Raw genomic sequence first — 21,890 nt, 5'->3', positions numbered from 1 at the left:
AGGTTGAAGGACTTTTAATGGTGTTTCATTGTGCCCTTATTGGGTTTTAAGGAATCTTTTTCTCTTTCTACATTTGCCCAAGAGCTAATCATTTTAGGGCTACAAAAGCATACATCAATATATCAGTGTGATAATGACCTTTGCATTAATAACATCCTGAAATATTTATCCCATAACTCTAGGCAGGCTTGTGTTCCTTGTTTAAGATGGTGATGGTACAAAGCTTGCAAGTGCTAATCAGCCCAGTATTAGGAATGTTCTGGTTTTCAAATTTGTCAGGAATTAGAGTTTGTTCATGCTGTACCCAAAAGCCATGTGTGAGATCTCTATCTTTCTAAAATCCCAACATGAATTCTTACACATGAACATGTCATTCCTAGTCTCTGAAAAACTCCAATAGTTTCCTCTGAATCCAGAGCATCTAGTTTGGTATGACTGAATAAAGTGATCCGGGTATAGAAAAGGAATTATATTTATAGCCAAGTTAGCTACCACCAAGAAATCTTTCCCTCATTTTCTAGTATCACCTTATGTTTCTCACATTTATGCCAATTTCACCCATCAGGTTTGAGTCGAGGTGGCTGCTGGTCCTTTTGTAAAGTCAGATGCTCAGGGAACAGCGAAGATTTGCCACCACTGAGGTCAGGATTGTAGATGGCTGTGCTTCGGCCACATTAAAAGCAATTCCAGAAGAGGGAATCCCAGAATACTCTAGGGCAGCAGTGGCAACGCACCGCGGCCGCCAAAGCCAGCTGCCACTTGTTTTTTATACAGCCTACAAACTAAGAGTAGTTGTTTACATTTTCAAATGGTTGAAGCAAAAACACATTTTTATGGCACTTGAAAATTACACGAGATTCAATTTTCAGTAACTGTAAATAAAGTTTTATTGGAACATAGCCATGCTCACTCGTTGACATATCATCTGTGGCTGCTTTCACACAAAGAGGGACAGAGCTGAGTCATTGCAACACAAATTGTATGGCCCACAAGCACAAAATGGTCTCCCTCTGGCCCTCTGCAGTGGCTTTGCCGAGATCGTGTACGGCTGCTGCCGGGGAGACCACATTCATTTGAAAATACGGACTGTGAGAGGGGTTGTTTAATGAGCCCCAGGTCTGCGCTCACACAGGAGATGGTACCAGTAGGACACCCCCTGGAGCAACGAGTTTGTCTTCATTCCTTGTCATCAACACTATTGGCTTGGGGCCCATCCGTGGGCCAGACATTCAAGCATACTGAGAAGCACACCTAGTGTCCTGAAAGTATAAGAACTCATTGTTTTTATTGTGGCAAAGTATACATGACATAGAAGTTATCATTTTCACCGTTCCTAAGTGTCCATTTCAGTAGCATTAAGCACATTTACAATACTGTGCACCCATCACCGCCATCCATCTCCAGAGCTTTCTCATCTCCCCAAACTGAAACCCTGTCTGCACTCGACGCTAACTCCCCATGCCCCTCCCCCTAGTCCCTGGCAGCCACCCTTCTCTGTTCTGTCTTTATGAATTTGACTGCTCCAGGCATCTCATGTCCTTTTGTGCCTGGCTTATTTCACTTAGCACTATGTCCTCAAGGACTCTTTTTTTTTTAAGATTTTTTTTTTTTTAATTTTTAAGTGATCTCTACACCCAATGTGGGGCTCGAACCCACAATCCCGAGATCAAGCGCTGTGTATTCTACTGACTGAGCCAGCCAGGTGCCCCAAGGAATAACTGCCTTTTGATTGATGTTCCCCAGTTTACGCAGAGTTTCCCACACATTATCTCACTTGTATTTGGCACAGCTGCTTTGTGAGGCAAATGCTATTGTTTAGCCCCGAAACCACCCTGAGGTCACTTGCAGGCAGATCCTGCACCTGCCCAAGGTTCCTGAGCCTCTCTGCCTCGAGGTGTTCTCACCACAGGCTGTGCTCTGCCTGGGCACAGGGCATGCCCAGAGGAGCTGGGAGTTGTCACTCTTAAGAGCAATCTTTGCCTTGGGGCGCCTGGGTGGCTCAGTCGTTAAGCGTCTGCCTTCGGCTCAGGTCATGATCCCGGGATCCTGGGATCGAGCCCCGCGTCAGGCTCCCTGCTCCTTGGGAAGTCTCTGCCTCTTCCTCTCTCACTCCCCCTGCTTGTGTTCCTGCTCTTGCTCTCTCTGTCTCTGTCAAATAAATAACTAAAATCTTAAAAAAAAAAAAAAAAAAAAAAAAAAAGGAGCAATCTTTGCCTACAAGAGGCAGGAGTTGGTGCCTCAGCACCACCTTCTCCTCTCTGGGAAGGCAGTTCTGAGTGGGTTACATGTGTTTCTCAGGAGTGTCCACTGTCCTGGGCTTGTACACACTAACTCACTCTATATTGGCTTCCCCTCTTTGTTGTCTGAATATCTCAATCCCTCCGTCGCTGCTTAGGGTAACCTCCTAAATAAATTATTTGCATCAAATCCTTGCCCCAGGATCTGCTTTGGGAGGAAACTTGCTGACTCTCACACAGCTGGTGTTTTAAGACTAGGCTTTAAGTTCTAGTCTTCTCACTGCAAGGGCAGGGTCCTCCTCTCTGCCTGCCTTGCAGTAAGAGCTGTCTCTGCCTCAGGCATTCACAGTCCTGGTGTTGGCTGAGGCCTTAGAAAGGAAGCAGGTGTAACTTGCTCCTTCCCTACAGGGAGTGCCTTGGGAAATGAATGACCTCAGTGAGGGCTCCTTGCAAAGACACTAATCTCATTCAGACTGCTTTATAAAAGTGTTATACTTGGGAAACTAGTCCTATTTTCAGCAGGATAGAGCTGATCTGTCAAGATTGGTTATTGTAAATAAATTTGGAATTTATAGATTTATGGGACACAGAAGACTAGAGAAGAAGGAATAGTGACACACACATTTTCTGGATGATAAACAGAATTTTATCAAAAATGGATACACCCCAAGCCTAAATGCCTTCCTTTGATTACAATGTGTTCACCTACATTGCTCAAAACTCATCAGCTTAAAGCTAAACTACATTCTCAGGTAGGAAAAGGGGATGTTTTGGGAGCTTCATCTCAGTTTGGGGTTCCTCCAGAAAAGACTGTTTCATTTGTGCCTGCGCTTGCCCGTGACATTTGAATCATTACCTTTCCTTTGGGTAAGATCTATAATTCACACTGAGTCTGCTTTGACAACTCAACCCTTGTGTTGACATTCATATGTACACACTGAAAAATAATTAGTGCAAGAAGATCTCCATATCCAAGGATGACTAGTTTTTGTAAAAGTTCGTTAGAAGGGAATCTTATTAAAATGAGGACCAAGATTTCATAGTAAATCCTGGGGGGAAATACATTATCTTGAAAAATGAAATTAGAATTATGAGAAAGTTTTTCATTGTGCCTTTATCAAAACTTATTGTAATGTTGTACACCTAAAACGAATATAATGTTATATGTCAATTACATGTGAATGAAACAAGAGGGAAAAAACTTGTAATTTCAACCACATGCTAATTCATTCAAATAAGTGAGAAATCAACAGTTGATTTTTGGCCTCTTGGAAACGCACCTTCTCAGCAAAGTTCCTCTCAGAACACAGTTGCCACGTTGTAAAAAACTCTAGCCACATCAAGAGGCCAAGGGTAGGGTCTCTGGACAATCTCTCCAGCTGAGCCCACAACCATCTATCAACCCCATGAGTGCGCCATCTTCGATTCCCCACCCAGGGCAGCCTTCAGACCCCTGCTGCCTCAGCCAACATCTGACTGCAGCCATAAGAGACCTCAAGTGGGAAGTACCCAGCTGAGTTCAGTCAACCCATAGAAGCTTGAGAAGTAACAATCTCTTGCTTTTTTTTAGTCACAGAAAAAGGTTAATAATTTTTGGAAAAATTTTTCAATAATTTTTCAAAACTGTACCTACCAAAATTGTACCTAGCCCAGGTATGAAGGCTCACCTTAGCCAAAGGCACAGTGAGTTCCCTCAGAATAAAAAGGGAGAAGCCTGTGTGCAGAAAGATGCAGCTAGATCCATGGATATGATGTCGGTAAGATGTGGAAGATTTCTTCTAGTTGCTTCTATTCTTATGAAAAAGAAAGCAAGCTGTGAAATTGTCATCCAGGACCTCAGGTTCCAGGAAGGCACTCCTGAGTGGCTGATCCATGAGCTGGATGTCGATGGATAAAGGGAGTTTGCTAGATTAAAAAGAGAGAAGAGCAATCTGTGCAGAGGGAATAGGATTGCTGGGGTGACAGGGTAACCAGTGTCATTCACTGAGAAAGGAATAGAGGAGAAATGGTGGGGAACGGGACAGGTTGCACTTGAGGTGTTTGCAAGGCATCAAGTCCAAATGTCCTTTAGGTGGTGGGTACATAGGATTGGAGCCCAGCTGAGTCTGGTAAGTCAGTGGGGGTCAGGAAGTGAATGATGTGAAGGACGGGAAAGCATGGTCAGAAGGCAACCCTGGGAGATATTTGTTTTCAGAAGTAGATTGGTGTGAGTTGCCGTAAGGCTCAGAGTGTCGCCCAGAAAGGAGAGGAGCTGCTGTCGCCTGGCCACCTGGCCACCTCAAGGAGGCCAGTGGACGACTTGTGGAGATATGAAATTGGACCGCCACCCATGGCAAGGCTGGATGTCGGTGAGAAAGGATGTGGAGAGAAGGCCTGAGAGCTATATTCCAAGAATCTTGAAGAATGTGAGGCCAGAAGACCAAAGGCAGAGCATCCAAGAGAGAGGGGCGCGGTGGTGAGCAAGACCACATGAGTCTCCAAGGTCCGCTTCTCCAGCCAGCCCATGGCCGTGACAGTGACTGGCCCTGCTTCTCCCTGGTGGCGGTATGTTGTGTGCCCTTGCTCGGGCCTCTCCTACCTGCAAAGGGCACCTCCATGACACGGTCCTTTTTTTTACTACAAAAGATGGGATTTTGCCTTCCTCTTGACCACAACACAACTTTGTTTAGAACACTCCCCTATCGTTGATTTGTGTGCAACGTGGAGCTGTAGATACACGTGTGCGTCCTCCGCTCCTATTCTAGACCAGAGGGGGTTTCCACATGCGCATCTTGGCCTTGTTCACATCATGGAGTCTGGCAGAGAAGACCATCCGTGAATATCTGTTCCCTTCATCAAGGACAATCATTATATCTGAACAACCTTCTCCCTAGGCCCAGGGAAGTCACAGAAACGGCACTCCCTTGGCCTATGATGACTTGGGCAAAGTGTCTCCATGCACAAGGGGTACAAATCACTTAGTCGACTCCCCTCCGTATGTGCGCTTTTACTTAACTCTTCCTGTTTTAGTTTTAACCTTATAGTTCACTTTGGGGAATGGGTTTAGGTAAGAGAGAGGAATTTGTCCTTATAACACTGCTAAACTCTGAATCTTACCTGTTTGGGAGGCATTGTTCTTTAAAAATGCAGAAGAATTTTTATATTTATGATCACATTTAATTTCCCCACTTTATCTTCAGGAAGGCAATCAATGGAGCTTCTCATGAGTTCACTGTATTTTCCATGGGTGACAAGTCCTTGTTTCCCAGGAGTCTTTAGGTTCCTCCTTGAGACCAAAGATCCCTTTGAGATGAGCTGAGGCCGATTCCTTTATCCTACCCCAGAGCCAGAGCAGCACCAGGGGGATGGTGGCAAACAGAGGGCCGCTCTGACCTCCATATTCTGTTCTTTCCCAAGGAAGATGCTCTGTTTTCCATCAAAAACAAGATCATTGTAAATGTCAGCACTCCACACCCATCTGGGCTCCTGAAAGCAAGCTGCCTGGTTTCTGAATCAGATATCATCACCCACTGAAGAGCCGCCTGCCTCCAAGCTCGGCTGGGTGGGAGAGACTTGCACATCCCCCAACGAAGCTGCCCCCTGCACCCCGATCAGATCGCAGGTGATCATTCCTTCCGAAAGTCAGGATGGAGAAGAAATGGACATTTCTTCTGAAAAGTCTCTGGCTCTTTGGGGACAAACAGTTAAGATAAATCCTAGTGGGTTCATTTACAGGCATGAACATTTTACTCCCCTAGGACCGCACAAAGCATTGTCATTTTTGTGGAGCACCTAGAAGATGCAGAAGGAAATGAAACATAGTAATATGGTCTATGGGCCACGATGTGTTTCCTAGGGGAGACCCAGGGCATGCTGTCTGAAGACTCAGACACAAGTCATGGCAGGCGAGCAGCAGAGCACTAAGATATTGACCAAGCCCGGCACAGATTTTCTTGGGAAAAATGCCCGGGTCCCCTCTGAGATGTGACCAAAACTCCCAGCCCCTGCTGCGTGGCCTCCTCCCAGGACTACCTCAAAGAAATGCTCACGAGGAAAAAGAGTTCAAGGGGCAGAACCTTGTGGCTATAAATAACCCATCACTTCATGGGGGCAGGAGGGGAGCCTCCAAAAATACAGTCACCTTCACAAACTCGTGAATTAATTTCCATTCATGAAAACTTATGTCAAGCAAAGGATTTCCAAACAGACTTTCATTACACCAAGCATTCTGACAGAGGGAAGGAAGAGCCATGAGAAACTCCTCTACTGGTGGCCAAATGTTTTTCTTCACAACCTGAAATAATGCTCTGACACGTGGATGGTTGGATGTTGTAACATCTGCAGATGCTTCCAGCGGAGGTGTTGCTCCATGAAAAGCGTTCATGCCTCAAGCAGAAAGACCTTCATAGATATACATTCAACACTGGAAAACACATAACAATATTTGTACATGATAGGGCTGTGTGTGCGTGCATGCATGCACACATGCACAAGTTACAAAACAGAAGTATGTCTTTCTCCTTGCACTTCAAGGAGGAAAGACTAATGTTTATTGAGGGTTGACAATGTGCCAAGAGCTCAGCATACCGCATCTCCCCATTTCATCCTCACCACAAGGCTGGGAGGGATGGACTATTACTATTAAACATTTTATAAGTGAGGACAAGAGGCTCTTAGAGGTCAAACCACTTGTCTGAGGTCCCCAGGAAGCAAATGACAGTCGATCTGACTCCAAAGCCCATGTTCTTCCTGCTACGTGACTCCGCCTTCTCAAGTTCCGACAAATGCTTTTGTTACCTTTTCCAGTACTCACCTGCACACCTTCCTGCTAGAGGAATTTCTACAGTTTATGGGAAATGTTGCTGGAAGAGCTGAGGAGGAGCCAAAGTTTTTTTTATAGGTACAGAAATGATAGAGGTCCAACACATTTTTAGGCTTTTTCAGAAGATACAGTACAAGGATACGGTCTTATCGTTAATGAGTATCTCATGCATATGGGATGCGGTGTCCTTCCGTGTCATATTTAGGACATACTTAAGCGGTATTCCAAGCACAAAGTACAAATTATCTGTGCCCCACCATTTTTGTCCACGGTTTCCGGCCACCATCCTCAGACCACAGTCTCAACTGTGGTGGTGTTGCCATTGTCTTCTTGGTGCCTGGGTTGCATTTCATCTTTGAAAGCCCTGGTCAGAACCACTTTTAAGGACTCCTTGAACCGCTTCTTCCTACTGCTGCCCACGAAGAAGTAAATAAAAGGGTTGGCGCTGCTGTTGATTGTGGAGAAAAGAAGAGAAATATGGTGCAAGTTTCCAAAGGCTGACCAATACTCATAATAGAGCAGGTACAGGAGCCTCATGGGCATGGCGAAAATGAGGAAGATAATGATGGTGACCATGATGACTATGTACAGCTTCGAGGAATGGGCCGTCCACGTGTTCTTTCGGATCTTAATCACCAGGATGGTGCTAGACACCACCATGAGGGGAGTGAAGACCAGGAAGCTCAGAATGGCAATGAAGATGATCACCGCCCTGCAGTCACTTCGAGAGTGACTCTGCCCTTCACTGTCAATGCACATGACGTACTCCATGGTGGTCACCAAGCACGAAAGTGCCCACAGGAGGGCACAGACAAAGGCCGACTGGTGCTTGGGGCGATGACATCGGTACCAGATGGGGTACAGGACGGATAGGCACCTCTCCACACTAATGGCCGTCAACAGATAGAGGCCCGTGTTGTAGCCAAACAGAAACGTCACTGATAAGGTGACAATCGTGTAGTAATAGCCAGAAGAGAGCTCATAATCTAAAGCATAGTCAACAGACAGAATAAAAATACAAAAGAGCAACGAGATGTCTGCAATAGACAAGTGGGTGATGTAGACTGTGAAGGGATTTCTTCTCATCCGGAAGCAGAGGAACCAGAGGAGGATTCCATTTTCGACAAAGCCCAGAGGGGAGATGCTCATAATTACCCAGTGCACAAATGGGATTTCCCGACGCAGGTCCCCGGCAGAGGTATTCCTGGAGGTGGAGGCGTTCGTGGACTTCTCATCAACGAATGACGTCACGTTCGACTCATCCATGAGGAGGCCTCAGGCAGGGGCTCTTTAGGTAATTTTCTATAAATAAGTAAAACAGAAACAAAAAAGACAGCATGAAAATTGATGTACTAGGGGAGAAGGGAAAATTTCAGCAACGGATCACGAACTTCATGTTATTAACAAATATGTTTAACTGACTGTACAATTCTTTTTCTGACAATGACAAAATTAGACATTTCACCAGAAAAGAGAACTGATTTCATGATTTTTCGGTCCACCAATAGCCCTTAATTCTGTATTATTATTTGCTTGTGGCTCAGTGCCAAAGGGATCCAGCAAAGCAGGAGGGTCAGAGTGCCTGGCGTCCATGTCTGGCCTGGCCCAAGCTTTCCGAATGGCATCTTCAAAATCATTCATCTTCTGCACCTTTGTCTCCCGTTTTGAGGAACCTGATTAATTGCATTCAGGTGCAAAGACAAAATATATGTTTGGTCAGTGTTGTTGCTGTCATTTTTTTTTTTAAATGAATGAAGTGCCGTATATGATGGATAAATGAGAGGAAATAGCTAGCAAAATTATGTTCAATCGTGTACCAATATTTTTGCAAGTGTGAACAATGAGAAGGCATTTGTCTTATGTGGTCTCGATATCTGTGACAAAACTGGGCACCTCCCCAGACTAGGTGAGCCAGGGAAACCAATGCTCTGAGTGACAGATGGTGAGCCTTAACGAGGTGTGGTCACATCGCCACAAAGCATAGGCCAGACCATGCAGGAAAACACTACTGACAGACATTCAACAAAGCACTAACTGGAAACCAACAGAAACACTGAATATTTGAGACGGCAAAGCAAAGATTCTCAGAAACTTTCTATCACATGTCTATGAATCGCAAAATAAATATATGCACAGTCCCCGCCCTCTTCCTGTTATGTAACAAATACACAGATGCCACTTCCCCCACTGGAGAAAGGACAAGGTAGGCCGCGGCAGAGATCCTCCCCCTGGTGCCAGCTTTAACTTGTCCTTGACTTTGTCAAGTCGTTGTTGTTGTTGTCATTTTGATGGTGGCGGTAAAATACTGTTCTTTGCTTTTTGAATTTTGACCTTGTAGACCAGCGTCCCTCCGTGCGCAAAATAATTAACCTGTAGGAAGTTGATCAAACCAATATTTTAAATTAATAGATATCTGCCTTTTCCTCACAAGCTTCCCTGAAGCAGAACAGTGCAGAGATGCAATACTTTATGAAGGTTGCACGTCTCGATGATATTAGATGTTTTTAGGATCGAGTCAGCAGAAGCCCAGCATTGGCACAACTCGGCGTGTGGGGCTCAGTACAGCTGTGCGTGACACCCAGACTCGCAGGCGGCCTGCTGAGAAGGATAGTTACCTCTCCAGTGGTGTGTTCCAGGAGCCCAGGGGACCTCCACCTCTGCTGTCCTCATCACCCATCTCCTGACTAGCACTTCCCTCAGCTGCTCTGATGAGGTACTGGCAATTATTTTCACTGGGGCAAGTTCTCCTTCCATTTCATAATTAAACAGAAGAAATAGACTCCAATACCTTCGGGAGCCCAGCACCAGGACCAGAATTCAGAATACTATGGCCTGGCTGACCAAAGATCTGTTGTAGAGACCAGCCTTTGTTAGAAGTCTGTAGGTAAAAGAGTCACATTCCCCACATTCACCCATCAAATATTTATTCAGAGCCAACTTCCTGCCAGGCACTATTCTAGGTGTTGGGACACGGCAGTGAAGGAAATAGATCAAGCATCAACCTCTTGGAGTCTCTGCTCCGGTGGGAAGGCAGTCAATAACCCAACAACAACCACAAATAAAAAGATGTCAAGTCCTAGTAAGTGCCACACAGAAAAAGCACAGACCATGCATGAGCTAAGATGTGGTTGTGGAGGCAGCAAGACATTGTTGGATTCTGGAGGCAATGTGGTTTGTTGGTGGATGAGATGTGTTATTGTAGAGAGAGAGAATGAGTTTTCAGCCATTTACTGAATAGGCAATGTGCAGTTGGAGTGGGTTAGGAGAAGTACACTGAGTTTGCAAAACCTATGCATGGGGTGCCTGGCTGGCTCAGTCGGTTAAGTGTCTGACTCTTGATTTTGGCTCAAGCCATGGTCTCGGGGTCGTGGGATCGAGTCCTGGGTCAGGCTGCACTCTCAGTGGGGAGTCTGCTAGAGATTCTCTCTCTCCCTCTCCTTCTGCCCCTCCCCACCTCTCTCTCTCTCTCTCTCTCTCAAATAATAAATAAATAAATCTTAAAAAAAAAAAAAAGAAAAGAAAAGCCTATGCAAATGGGGATGTCTAAGAGTGTCAGGAGCTAGGGAGACAGGTACACGCTGGGCATATAAATGCAGGTATTGTACGCAACCAGGGAGGATTTAAAATCATGAGGCTAAATGAGATTATCTATGAAATATAGGTAATTATAAAGGAAAAGAGGTCCAAAGACCAATCCTTGGGGCATTTCAAAGTTTACAGGTCGTGGGGAGGTGAAGAGAAAGAAGCAAAAGAAACGAAGAAGGATCTGGCAGAGAGGCTAAGAGACAACCAAGGGAGAGTGATGTCCAGAAAGCAGAAGTGCTTCACAAAGGTGTGATCAACTGTGCTAACTTCTACTCCAAGTTCAAAGTAGATGAGAGTTGGAAACGGACCATTAGAGTGGAGTCATTGTTGACCTTGATGAGAGCTGTTTAGGCAGAGTGGAGAAAACGAACGTCTGATTAACCAACATGGATTCCAGGGAGGATGGGAGGAGAGTAAGTAGAGACGGTGAGTATGGACAACCCTCTTGAGGAAATTTAATGTAAATTCAAGCAGAAATGGAACAGTAACTGGAGAGGGCTGCAGGGGTTTTGGGAGAGTTGATAAGCTAATAAGAATTTTCCAGGAGAGAAGAAAGAGTTGATGACTCATGACTTAGGGTTCTAGAGCTTGGTGGAGTTGCTGGCTTTTGCTGATAGCATAATTTATTCATCAGAGCAGAAGGGAAGGCAGAGTGTGTGGTTAAAAATGCAGTTAGGCAGGTAGGCTGACAGCAGGAGTGTTAGAAGTTGGAAGAAGTTCTCTTCTGAATGCACAGTATCTCCTTTTTCAGAAAGTAAGAAGCCAAATCATCAGCTAAGAGTGAAGAGAGGCAGAAGGTTCTCCTCATGTGGGCAGCATGTGAAATAATCAAGTGAACAAGGGAAAGGACCAGGGAAATACACAAAGAGCGAGATTTGGGGCAAACATCAGAGCCCACCAGTGGGTCTTTAAACCCCCACGAATTTAAAAATTCAGCATGACACGTGTTTTTCTCCAGCTACCGTTTGGCCGTTCAGGTGTGAGCACGGTGAAGGAGGGGGTTCGATTTAGCCAGGGCCGGGGTTTTCCCAGGCTGGTGCAACAGTGGACGAGAGGCGCCAACGGGATCAGACCACATGGAAGGGAATGGGCGCCATGATGGACTACAGAATTCAACGGGGTTAGGAGAAATGTGAGGTCCTGAGAGAAATGACAGTGAACAGGACACAGACGCCGTCGGATAGAGCCCGGTGTTGTCAGACGCCTGCGGAAGTCCAAGCACTGAAGGTAGGGGACCAGAATAAAGGAGGTGGGGCTGGAGAAAGGGTTGCTTGCAGCCAAGATTGTGGCAGTGCGGATTTGGGGTTATCGCCGTTGACGAGTGTAGAGTATGACCATGGGGAAGAACGGCGGAGGGAGAGTGGAGGGCAAGGTCATCTGAGGTGAGGTCAGGACCGGGAGCCAGGCTTTGGAAGACTTCTCTACACGAACGTTGAAATGACTGGGGAATAGTGGAATGTGGTTGTGGGGGGGGGGGGAGAAAAAACAGACTGTGCACTAGGTGCTAAAATCCTCAAGGAATTTGGGAACGCATCCCAGGGGTGTATAAATAGTCACAGTGAGGAGGGTCATAGGTAACATAGTTGGATGGTAGGTGCTTCAGAGCTGGGTGTTTTGTTGTTGGGGGTGGTGTTTTAGAGGCAGAAGAGAGGGAACAGAATAGTCTGGAGAACAAAGAGGGAGAGAGTAAGAAGGGTCTAAATCGGCACGAGCCAGTAGAAAGATAGTGCAAGCCACATGTCTTACGTTTTTCTAGTAGCTACATACAAAAAAACTAAAAAGAAACAGGTGAAATGAATTTTGATAACGATTTTATCTGACCCAGTGTGTTCAAAATATTATTTCAACGCGTAATCAATATAAAAAATATTAATGAGATATTTTACGTTCTTTTTCTCGCAGTGCGTCTTTAAACTCCCATGTGTGTTTTGTGGCCACATTTCGCAGGCTCAGTAGCCCCATGTGGCTGATGGCTACCCTATTGGACAGCCAGGTCGAGAACCATCACAAAACCGAAATACCTTATACAAGGAAGTCAAATGCTGTCATCTTTTCATAGCAGACCTAAATTAAAGACCAGATATGTCAAATCAGAACTTTTCTAATTTCTAATTGAATTCTAATCAGAATGTTTAAGAAAGCTGGCAAGAACATCTTTCTGACTCAGACTTGCATCCTCGAACATCTCACAGACCGCAGCATCGTGCGGCTACTCGTTACGTGCAAGAGAGCTGCTATGCCCTCCTCATAAAAGCCAGTTCGGAAAGGTGTTTCAACACATGAGATCAAACTGTAGTTTTCTTTTAAAGTCAAACCAAAGTAACCAAATTCACTTTCTGGAGAGAGATCACCCTCTGTCCATTTTCCAATAAACATTTAGATGTCAGTCACTGTCCCGAGTGTTCAGGATGAAGAAATAAATAAGACCCAGTCCTCTGCAGTTTTGTAGGGGGACAGACAGAACTAAACCTAATTCAATACAGGAAATGGAAGGAAGGGGTCCTTGACCACGTGCCAGGCAAGCACACAGCAGGAGGCAACGTCTCAGGCTTTCAAGGAAGGTTCTACAAGGCTGGGCCTTGAAGGGTCAGTAGGAGTTTGTTAGCTGAGGGAAGGAAGAAAGGCATTTTAAGAAAAAGGAACAGATGGACTGACCCATGGAGGCAGGAGGGCACAAGATGTTGGGGATGGGGTTCAAGAAGGTGGGTGGACCCTGGGCGGCAGCTGGGCTGAAGCATGACAGCCAGGTTTTGATGCTTCTCTAAAAATGTTAAGCTTCTTCTATAGACTATGCTTATCCAGCTTGGTGCTTAAAAATTACCTGGGATTGCTTATGAAAAAATGCAAATTCCAAGACCGCACTGTTTCAGAAAGCCTGGGAATGGGGCTCTGGAATCTGTAATTTCACAGTCCAGGGGATTCTGATGCCGGTGGGACAGGGGTCATGGCTGGAAAACCTCTGCCATTTGCACTGGGGGCCAGGAGAGGTTTCAGCGCAGGGCGGGGATATGCCCACACATGCGAGATCTTTAGAACATTATTTGCCACTGTGCGTTTGCCTGGTTGTGAATTTCAAATGCAGGAGCAACCCACAGCATGCCCCTCTTCCGTTCCCATGACTCTGGCCTGGAACCTCGGGAAGTATCTCCTTGCCTCCTGCCTCCTCGTTCCCTGCACCAACCATCCAATGCTCCCTTCGCCCACTCTGGTGTTCTCTCTCCTCGACATTCCTCCTGGCAGCAGAGTTAAAATTGCCTCTCCCCTACCAACCTGCAAACTTGTGGAAAACGGGGCTTTATCTTATTCGTGTCTGAATCTCCAGCACTTGGCACACCGTAGACATCCAGTGAGTACTTACTGAATTATTCCAAGAAATAAAGCCCATCACAGTGGTCCAAGAGAGAAAACCACCACCTCCAGCCCAGGACGTGCCAGTTAGTAGAAAGTTCTGTCGCAAAAGTCCCAAGGCAGATTTTGATCAGGATGTGATTGGAAAGCAAATAAAGATCCCATAAAAATTAATTCTTATTAAAAACTAATGATAACTCAGGGTGTCTGGGTGGCACAGTCAGTTAAGTGTCTTGACTTCAGCTCAGGTCATGATCTTGGGGTCCTGAGATTGAGCCGCCTTGGGCACCCGGCTCAACGGAGAGTCTGTTTCTCCCTCTCCCTTTGCTACTCTCCCTGCTTGTGCTCTCTCTCGCTCTCTCTCAAATAAATAAAATATTTTTTTTAAAGATTTTATTTATTTATTTGACAGAGGGAGACACAGCGAGAGAGAGAACAGAAGCAGGGGGAGTGGGAGAGGGAGAAGCAGGCTTCCCGCGGAGCAGGGAGCCCGATGCGGGGCTCGATCCCAGGACCCCGGGACCATGACCTGAGCTGAAGGCAGACGCTTAATGACTGAGCCACCCAGGCTCCCCTCAAAGAAACAAATAAAATCTTAAGAAAAAAAATAACAACTAATGCTTACTCTCCACATTGTTTTGTTAGAGTGGAGTTTTATTTAAATGACGCATTGCTAAAAATCGCATTCCCGGTCTTAACAAACTGAATTTCAGCCCCTCCAGGGAAATAGCAGGTGGCACAAAGCGCCTTGGACGCAGCTGGTCCGACACGCTCGCTGCCCACCCCCTTCCCCGGGGCTCCTTGGTCATTCTGTCCGTTATCCCCCCTGTCGGTGGCTGGCTAGGACATGTGAGGCTGGGCAGGAGGAGAGGCAGGGTAGCTGCTGCTGGTCGACAAAACCACCTAGCTCAGAATAGCACACAGCTGAGTTCTCAGAAAGCCCTGAGGACGCGGGGAAGCAATCACGATTAAAACCGAGAGTAACTTGTCTCCGTATCAGCGCAGGTCTAGTGCTCTGCACTCTGACCAGACAAGCAAATCTTTTTTTTTTTTTTTTTTTAACACAGCTCATCTTTAGAAAGACATCATATTTGCAGTGCTGTCTGTTACCTGGTGGTAACCATCCGGGGAGGAAGGAGAGCTCGTCCCTACAGCCCTCTGTGCCCTGATGTGGTCAATACCCCAACACCGCCTAAGATCTGGGTCAGAACAGACGGAGAGTTGAGTGGGGGATGGCACCCGTATTTGGCATGAACCACTGGCGGCATCATAGAAACACCTTCCTACCCTCTCTTCCTTCTCCCTGAAGAACCCCGATGGAAAAAGCAATACATCAGGGCAGGAGAAGGCCCCTGGGGCGGACGTAACCGTCCAAGGCATCTTCCCTTCAAGTTAACTTTGGATCCTTCAATCAGCTCCAGAAATGATAAGGAAGGTGTTACTGCCTCCGTTTTTATAAGGGAAAAAGGAAGGATTAGTAAGCAGGCCAAGGTCAGAGCCGCTGTGTCACGCATCTCCCCAGGGCACCACCCCGGGGTGCTACCGGGACCCTGCAGGGCATCGGGGCTGAAAGCTCCCGCAGACCCTGATCCCAGAGCCCCAGAGCCGCCCAGGGCAGGAGCCCAGACCCCGATCCTAAGGGAAGCCTGAGCCGGTCTCCCACTTAAAAAAGAAGTCCGAAACCACGGGTCTGACCAACCCCCCTCATTTTACAGACCCATAAATGGAAGCCCACAGTGGAGACATTGTGAGAGCCCCTCTCACAACCAGGTGGAGGCAGCCCTGTGGCTGGGAGCTCCCGAGGCTGACTCCGGGCCTCCTACTCTGCCCTGGGGCCGGACCCTATTTTTAAGACTTTACCTTTTATAGCCTGTTCTAGTCTGCCTCCAGTCTTCCTACTGGAGGAATTGAAGGCATCGGATTCCCTAATGTTATGGGGGATTTTTTCCCCCCAAAGACTTGATGACTTTCTAATTGTGAGTTTGCCAGAGTAGGACGGGGGCTGTGTGCTCTCTGCATCCAAATCCCACTGGGAGGGAAGTAGCCACAGGCGTGCGCTGAACTGCCTCAGGGGAGACAGGGCTCAGCCACCACTAGACATGCACCCCCACACGCTCATTTTATGATGTCTCATCCCAGCCCAAAATGGGGGTATTTTCTAAATGTTATTGCCTTTTTCTCTAATTATAAAACAGTATGTGTTCACTGAAGAAGATTTGGAACATTTAGTGGGGGAAAAAAAATCACAAGTAAAACCACTAATCAAAATTAATCTGCTTTCACGTTCGAGGATATTTTCTTCTCGTCTTGTTCCTAGGCGTGACACATGCTCCTTTTTGAAATTGAAATTGCTTTTTTAATCTGTTTTGGTAGCCTGCTTTTTTTTTCTATTCATACTCAATACCATATTGTAAACATTTTCTCTGTCAGCATGGTCTCTAAAGACATGATTTTCCTAGTCACTATTTGGACGAACCATAATTTAGTTTTAATAATTCTCTAACCCTGGACATACCTGTTGCTTCTTATTTTTCATCCTTATTTCTAAAAACAAAGCACTGTAATGAACTTCCTCGGATGCCAGTTTTGTGCACATCTTTAATTATTTCCCTAGGACATATTTCTAAAAGTGGAATTGCTGGATGAAAGGGTATAAATATTTTTGAAGATTTTAAAGCATATTAACAAATTGTCTTCCAAAAAACACCTGGACCAATTACACAGACATCTACAGTATATGAAAGCTTTTTTTCTCCACAGCATATACATGCATATACTCTCTACCCCCCAATACAATATCTCCATCTTTTTTTTAATTTGCAAATTTAGTAGGTGATAAAAGATTCCTCGTTTTACTTTGTATTTATTTGATTGCTAATGAGTTTAGATGTTCTTTCCTGTTTAACATTCACTTGTCTTTCTTTTTTGATGAACTATTTTTCTTCTTCACACCACCTCCTTACTGCTACAAGTCTGTCTGCTCTGTGTTGGTCATAGACATTTGGAGCTTAGAGGAATCCTGTATTTCTCAGGTGAGGAAGCTCAGCCACAAGCAGCCCAAGATCACATCTTGAGTTAACAGCAAGGCCAGAACCAGAGCCTACATCGCCCAGGTCCACACGAGCACTGTTTCTACTCCCCACGCCAGTTCTTTGTCAATGGGTCATGGACGTGGGAAGTTCATAACCCATACACTTGGTCAGTAAGACTTTTGGGACATTTAATAACAGCCTTAATGTCATCAGAATCCATCACCACCATCAACTTGATTGTCAGTAATGGTCTTTATTAAAAGCTTCAAAGGATGGACTTTTATTAAAGGTTACTTAATAAAAGGATGGATTATGTATTGTCATTGAAGGATAATAACTGCTTATTAAAAGATGAATATTATTTATTAGAGGATGGATTTTTATTTATTAAGGTGCCATCTACCCAATGCCAAACTCATAACAGCAACCACAAAACAGGAATGAGCTGCTTTCAGTTTCTTCTGATCCCCGTTTCTTCTGTGAAGGGGAATGACCCAGAGTCATCACCACCATCAACAAACACTTCTATTGATGAAGGGCACCATTCTTCACCGTTTTAGGTAGTGATTATTGAAGTCAGACGGGAACATTCAAGTTATGGCCTTTCATGAGGACAAGTAATAAGAATGAGCTGCATCCATCAGTCAGCATTGGGCTTTTAGATGAGTCTTCCAAAAGGGAGGTGATTTCGCCCTCACCCTGCCCCCCAGCACACACACAGAGGGTTATGGCCTCTTACTCCACGTCTCTGCTGTGGGCTCCATGATGACACCATTGCCTAGACCCGCTTTCTTCCTCTGGCTCTCCCCCTGGCTACCTGCAGCTTCTTCTCCGTCACCTCTCCTGGATCTCTTCCTACAGAGCTCTTGGGCTGCTGGGGACCCTTGCTGACCCTCCGCCCTTCCTACTCTACAGACTCCCCCTGCGCGGCCTTGTCCAACCTCCTCATTCAATATTACCACACTCTGGTGACACCAAAATCTCTAGCTCTAACTTGCCAGCTCCCCAGAATATCAGACCCTGTAACCCCTAGTCCTGGAGGTCTCCCATTGGGCGGCTCACAAAGGCATGCCAGCCCCAGCCAACCCAAAACAGAAATCAGACCTTCCCGACAGTTCCACGCTTGCTCTGGTATTCCTAGTCTTCTAAGCCAAAAAACTAGGTATTTTACTAGGCTTTACTCCTCTTATATGTTCCCTGCACCAGTCCCTTTTGTATGTTATTTGTATTATATGTGGTATTTTATTTAAGTTTATTTATTCATTTGAGAGAGAGAGAGAGAGAGCGGGGGGAAGGGGCAGAGGGAGAGGAAAAAACCTCAAGCAGACTCCACACCGAGCGCAGAGCCCAACTCGGGGCTTTATCTTATGACCCTGAGATCATGACCTGAGCCGAAGTCAAGAGTCTGACACTCAACAGACTGAGCCACCCAGGCGCCCCTTATATGCTGTATTCTTATAATGAAATAAGCTGGAGAAAAGAAAATGTTATTAAGAAAATCACAGGGAAGAGAAAATACATTTACAGTGTTGTACTCTATTTATCAAAAACAAAACAAAACAAAACCCTGCATGTAAGTGAATCCAAGCAGGTCAAACCCGTGTTGTTCAAGGGTCAACTGTGTGTGTGTGTGTGTGTGTGCGTGCAATGGGTTCCCATCAGCATCCCTGATTTCAATCCAACACCGCTGAGTACAGTTTTGTTTCTTTCTCTCCACATTTCTAACTCCCTTCTCTGATGGTGAGAAACTTGACCCCCATTATCCTCAACATATTTACTTATTTGATCCATCCACAGTTAGTAAATCACCTCCCATGTCGGCCACTGCCCATCTCCCGCCCCTGCACCGATGCTCCCCCGACGCAGTCAGGCCACTGCCGCCACTGGCCTCTGCCCTGGGACCCGCTCCTCACGCAGCAGAAGCTCTGACCCTGGTCCCCTCCCCATCCCGTGCAGAAGCCCTCACCCTGGCTGGGCTGCCCCCCGCCCCCGTGCTTGCAGCTCAACACCTCACACACGTCACGGTGAGCCAGGCTGATGGTGGTAGAGGGTATACTTAGCACCCACCTACCCCTCGCAAAAATCAAAAGAATTACAGGCAATTTGGCATCTGAACACAAAAGAGATGTTTGAGAAGAGAGATTTGACGTTGTTCAAATCACACTGCAGAGATGCCCGTCTATTCTGCCTCTGCCTAAGGCTACTTTGCCTCAAAGCCACATTTTTAAAGTGGCCACTAGGTGTGAGTGCTAAGCAAAGCAGTCTGGCCCCTTGACCCTCAGTTGCTTCACATAACTGGCATTTTAATGTATTTCTGGAAGGCTGGGGTATAAGGAAACCTAGGTATTGAAAAGCACATTGCCAGTATGAGTCTTGTGGAAATGCCAAATGGAGATAATGAATCAGCAAGCAGGGAAAACAAGTGTGGTGGTTTCTATAGACATTTAAGGATGTGGGCTTTGCAGAGCCCATGTCCTGGCAGGTCTCCTCGAAATTGCTACCTGCGTTTGCCTCTCCACGAAAGGGACAGGAACAGATGGACCGTGGAGCTGACAGACAAGCAAGGAGACTCAAAGAAGGCTGAGAGTTGTGGGGTTTCTTCAGCTTTATCGGGGCACAAGGCAGAGAATTTTAAATGCTATACATTTTGCTTCCTGAAGTTTTCTCTAGAGATCTAAGAAGCAAACATGCTCTTCCACATTCGCATTCAAGGGCCACAGTCCTCCCATGGTCCTGGATTCCCAGCCTGCCACATCACTCTTGGAAGAAAGAAGGAAGGGAGGAAGGGAGGAAGGGAGGAAGGAAGGAAGGGAGGGAGGAAGGAAGGAAGGAAGGAAGGAAGGAAGGAAGGAAGGAAGGAAGGAAGGAAGGAAGGAAGAAGGAAAGGGAGGAAAAGGAAAGAGAAAAACCAACAAAACTAGGGCTTCACCGTGGGTCATCTGAAGCCTTTTTTTGTTCCTCCGCAACCAAAAAGAGAGGCCTGACCCTAGGCTGGACCTCCCAGGTGTGCAGCTCCAGAGGAAAGGGCAAATTCCTCCTTCTGTGTGTGTGCAGTAACCTGGACAAACAGAAACCTATTTGTGAGATGGAATTTCCATGGCAGGTAAGGGATCTGATGGCAATGTGCAGGGCAGGGACATCTGTCCTGGTATTAAAAGCCTCGTCTCCAGCTTCCTACCACTTGAGCCATCTGCACGGAGAAGCAAAAACTTTCTGCTCCCTCTCCAAGTGTACAGCAGGATCAACTTACAACACTGGCCTCAGGGCAGGGGGATGCAAGGGGCTGATCCTGTCCCCTAGAAGTCATTTGGCCTGGAGATTTGGGTTGTTACAGCTGAGAGGAGGGGTCCATCAGCGTCTAGTGGTTGAAGCCAGGGATGCTGCTGAGCACGCTACCACGCACGGAACAGCTCCCCACAACAAAGAATGATCTGGCCGGAATGTCATGGTGCAAGGTTGGGAAACCTTGCTCTAGAGGGAGCCTTGTTACGGCCTTCTCGTTGCTGCTTACCAAGCAATTGAACAACATCCTATACGTTGTTTCCCCAAACGACCCCCACCCCTGTCCTGGAAATAATTGCCAAAGGACATCAAAGAGAAGATGGAGCAGGAGATTTCTTTGAGTTGAGCCTTGCCGCCCATGGGCTGCACGTCCGAGTTTATAAGCGACAGAAGCTAGGACTAATTCTGGTGCCCACTAAGGAAAGGCACACACACAAAAATCAATCCAGCTTGCCTCTGGCCATGCCCAACTGCTCCTGGTCCAGAGATTTCCCCAGAGGAATCAAATATAGTACACCCCTTTCAGACCCCAACTCCTTTATCCCTCGTAGCAACAAATTAAACAGCCCTGAACACCCCCCACGTCCACATCAGACTCATGAATCGATCCTCAGTTTCTTGCCCCCATCACGAGTCAAAGAGAAAAAGCGAACACAGAAGTTTCAACCCCGAAGTTGAAAAACAGCGTCGGAGGACAGTTCACCCGGCAAGGAAGCGAATTTTCCAAAACAAAGGCAGGAAGGAAGATACAGAGGTTTTGGCCAACACACAGCGTATCTCTAACACACCGTAAAAGCAGCGGGCACAGAAAGGGTTGCCCGGGCAATAGGTTTTTGAAGAGGGAAAATCTTACTCTGGTTGCCAAGGGCAGCTGAACAATTAAAACCTGGGGTGCAGACTCACTAGCTCCATTTGCTCAGGGAGGGTCAGAGGTGGCAGCAGGGACGGTGCCCCTTCGAATCCTGGGGCCCCACTGCCCCGCCAGCCTGTAGGGTCTCCGAGGGTCCCCACGTCTCCGAGGACGGCTGCAGCCTCCTTCTCTGAAGAAATCAGAGCTACTCTCCCACTGCTGAAAATATTTGAGATGTGCCAAGCAGATGGTCCCACGCTTATCAGCAGAAGCCGTGCTTCAAATGGCATCATTCAGTGAAACGCTCAAGTGAAAATCTTCACGCTGATCCAGAGTGGGAACGAGCTGGTGAGAATGTGGGGTGGTTGACCCCCGGGGAGCCGTCGGGGCAGCCAGGGCTCAGGAGAGAGGTGATCCCGAGGAGTGGTCTACAGAAGGGCAAAAGCCACGTGGGTAGCAGACAGAACCACTCCCCTCCCCGACAGCCTGGAACCGGCCAACTGGTCTCTGCAAAGCTCTGTTTAAGACTCTGTTTTCTCGCCTGTAAAATGGGGCCGATCCTATTACCACCAAAAGTTGGAATGAGGAAATGAGATGCAGATGTCGATGTCGACCTGCACAGTGAGGGACTCGCTGTTCGGTAGTTGAGTACCCGTTCCCTCCCCACAGCCCATGTTCAGGGTCACGGCCCATGTTAGTGTGCGAGCATGAAGCGGGGGAGAGAGCGCGCCCAGGAGCTGGGTGCCCAGACCACT

At 46.7% G+C, this 21,890-nt stretch overlaps 1 protein-coding gene and 1 long non-coding RNA gene across 3 annotated transcripts; one reads left to right on the top strand and one right to left on the bottom strand.

The window, feature by feature from the left end:
• Window positions 1–889: 889 nt before the first annotated feature.
• Window positions 890–21,316, bottom strand: MAS1 (MAS1 proto-oncogene, G protein-coupled receptor). 2 transcript variants are annotated; one of them, XM_025866428.2, is made up of 2 exons: window positions 21,189–21,316; window positions 890–8,340 (listed from the first exon to the last, which is right to left on the bottom strand). In XM_025866428.2, the coding sequence occupies exon 2, from the start codon at window positions 8,302–8,304 to the stop codon at window positions 7,327–7,329; it is 978 nt and encodes a 325-aa protein (XP_025722213.1). In that variant the 5' UTR covers window positions 8,305–8,340; window positions 21,189–21,316; the 3' UTR covers window positions 890–7,326. The 2 variants fall into 2 exon arrangements, with proteins under 2 accessions (XP_025722213.1, XP_025722214.1); XM_025866429.2 differs by having other exon boundaries at window positions 21,139–21,243.
• On the top strand, window positions 9,261–17,306 carry LOC112819389 (uncharacterized). The gene is made up of 3 exons (XR_003206838.2): window positions 9,261–9,751; window positions 13,706–13,969; window positions 15,039–17,306. It is a non-coding gene; the product is annotated as an uncharacterized lncRNA (long non-coding RNA).
• Window positions 21,317–21,890: the final 574 nt, after the last annotated feature.

The sequence above is a fragment of the Callorhinus ursinus genome, unplaced genomic scaffold (genome assembly GCF_003265705.2).
Source record: "Callorhinus ursinus isolate GAN/ISIS: 27379988/994484 unplaced genomic scaffold, GSC_fseal_2.0 scaffold6, whole genome shotgun sequence".
In the NCBI taxonomy this organism is placed as follows: Eukaryota; Metazoa; Chordata; class Mammalia; order Carnivora; family Otariidae; genus Callorhinus; species Callorhinus ursinus.
This window is presented reverse-complemented; position numbering and strand designations above follow the sequence as displayed.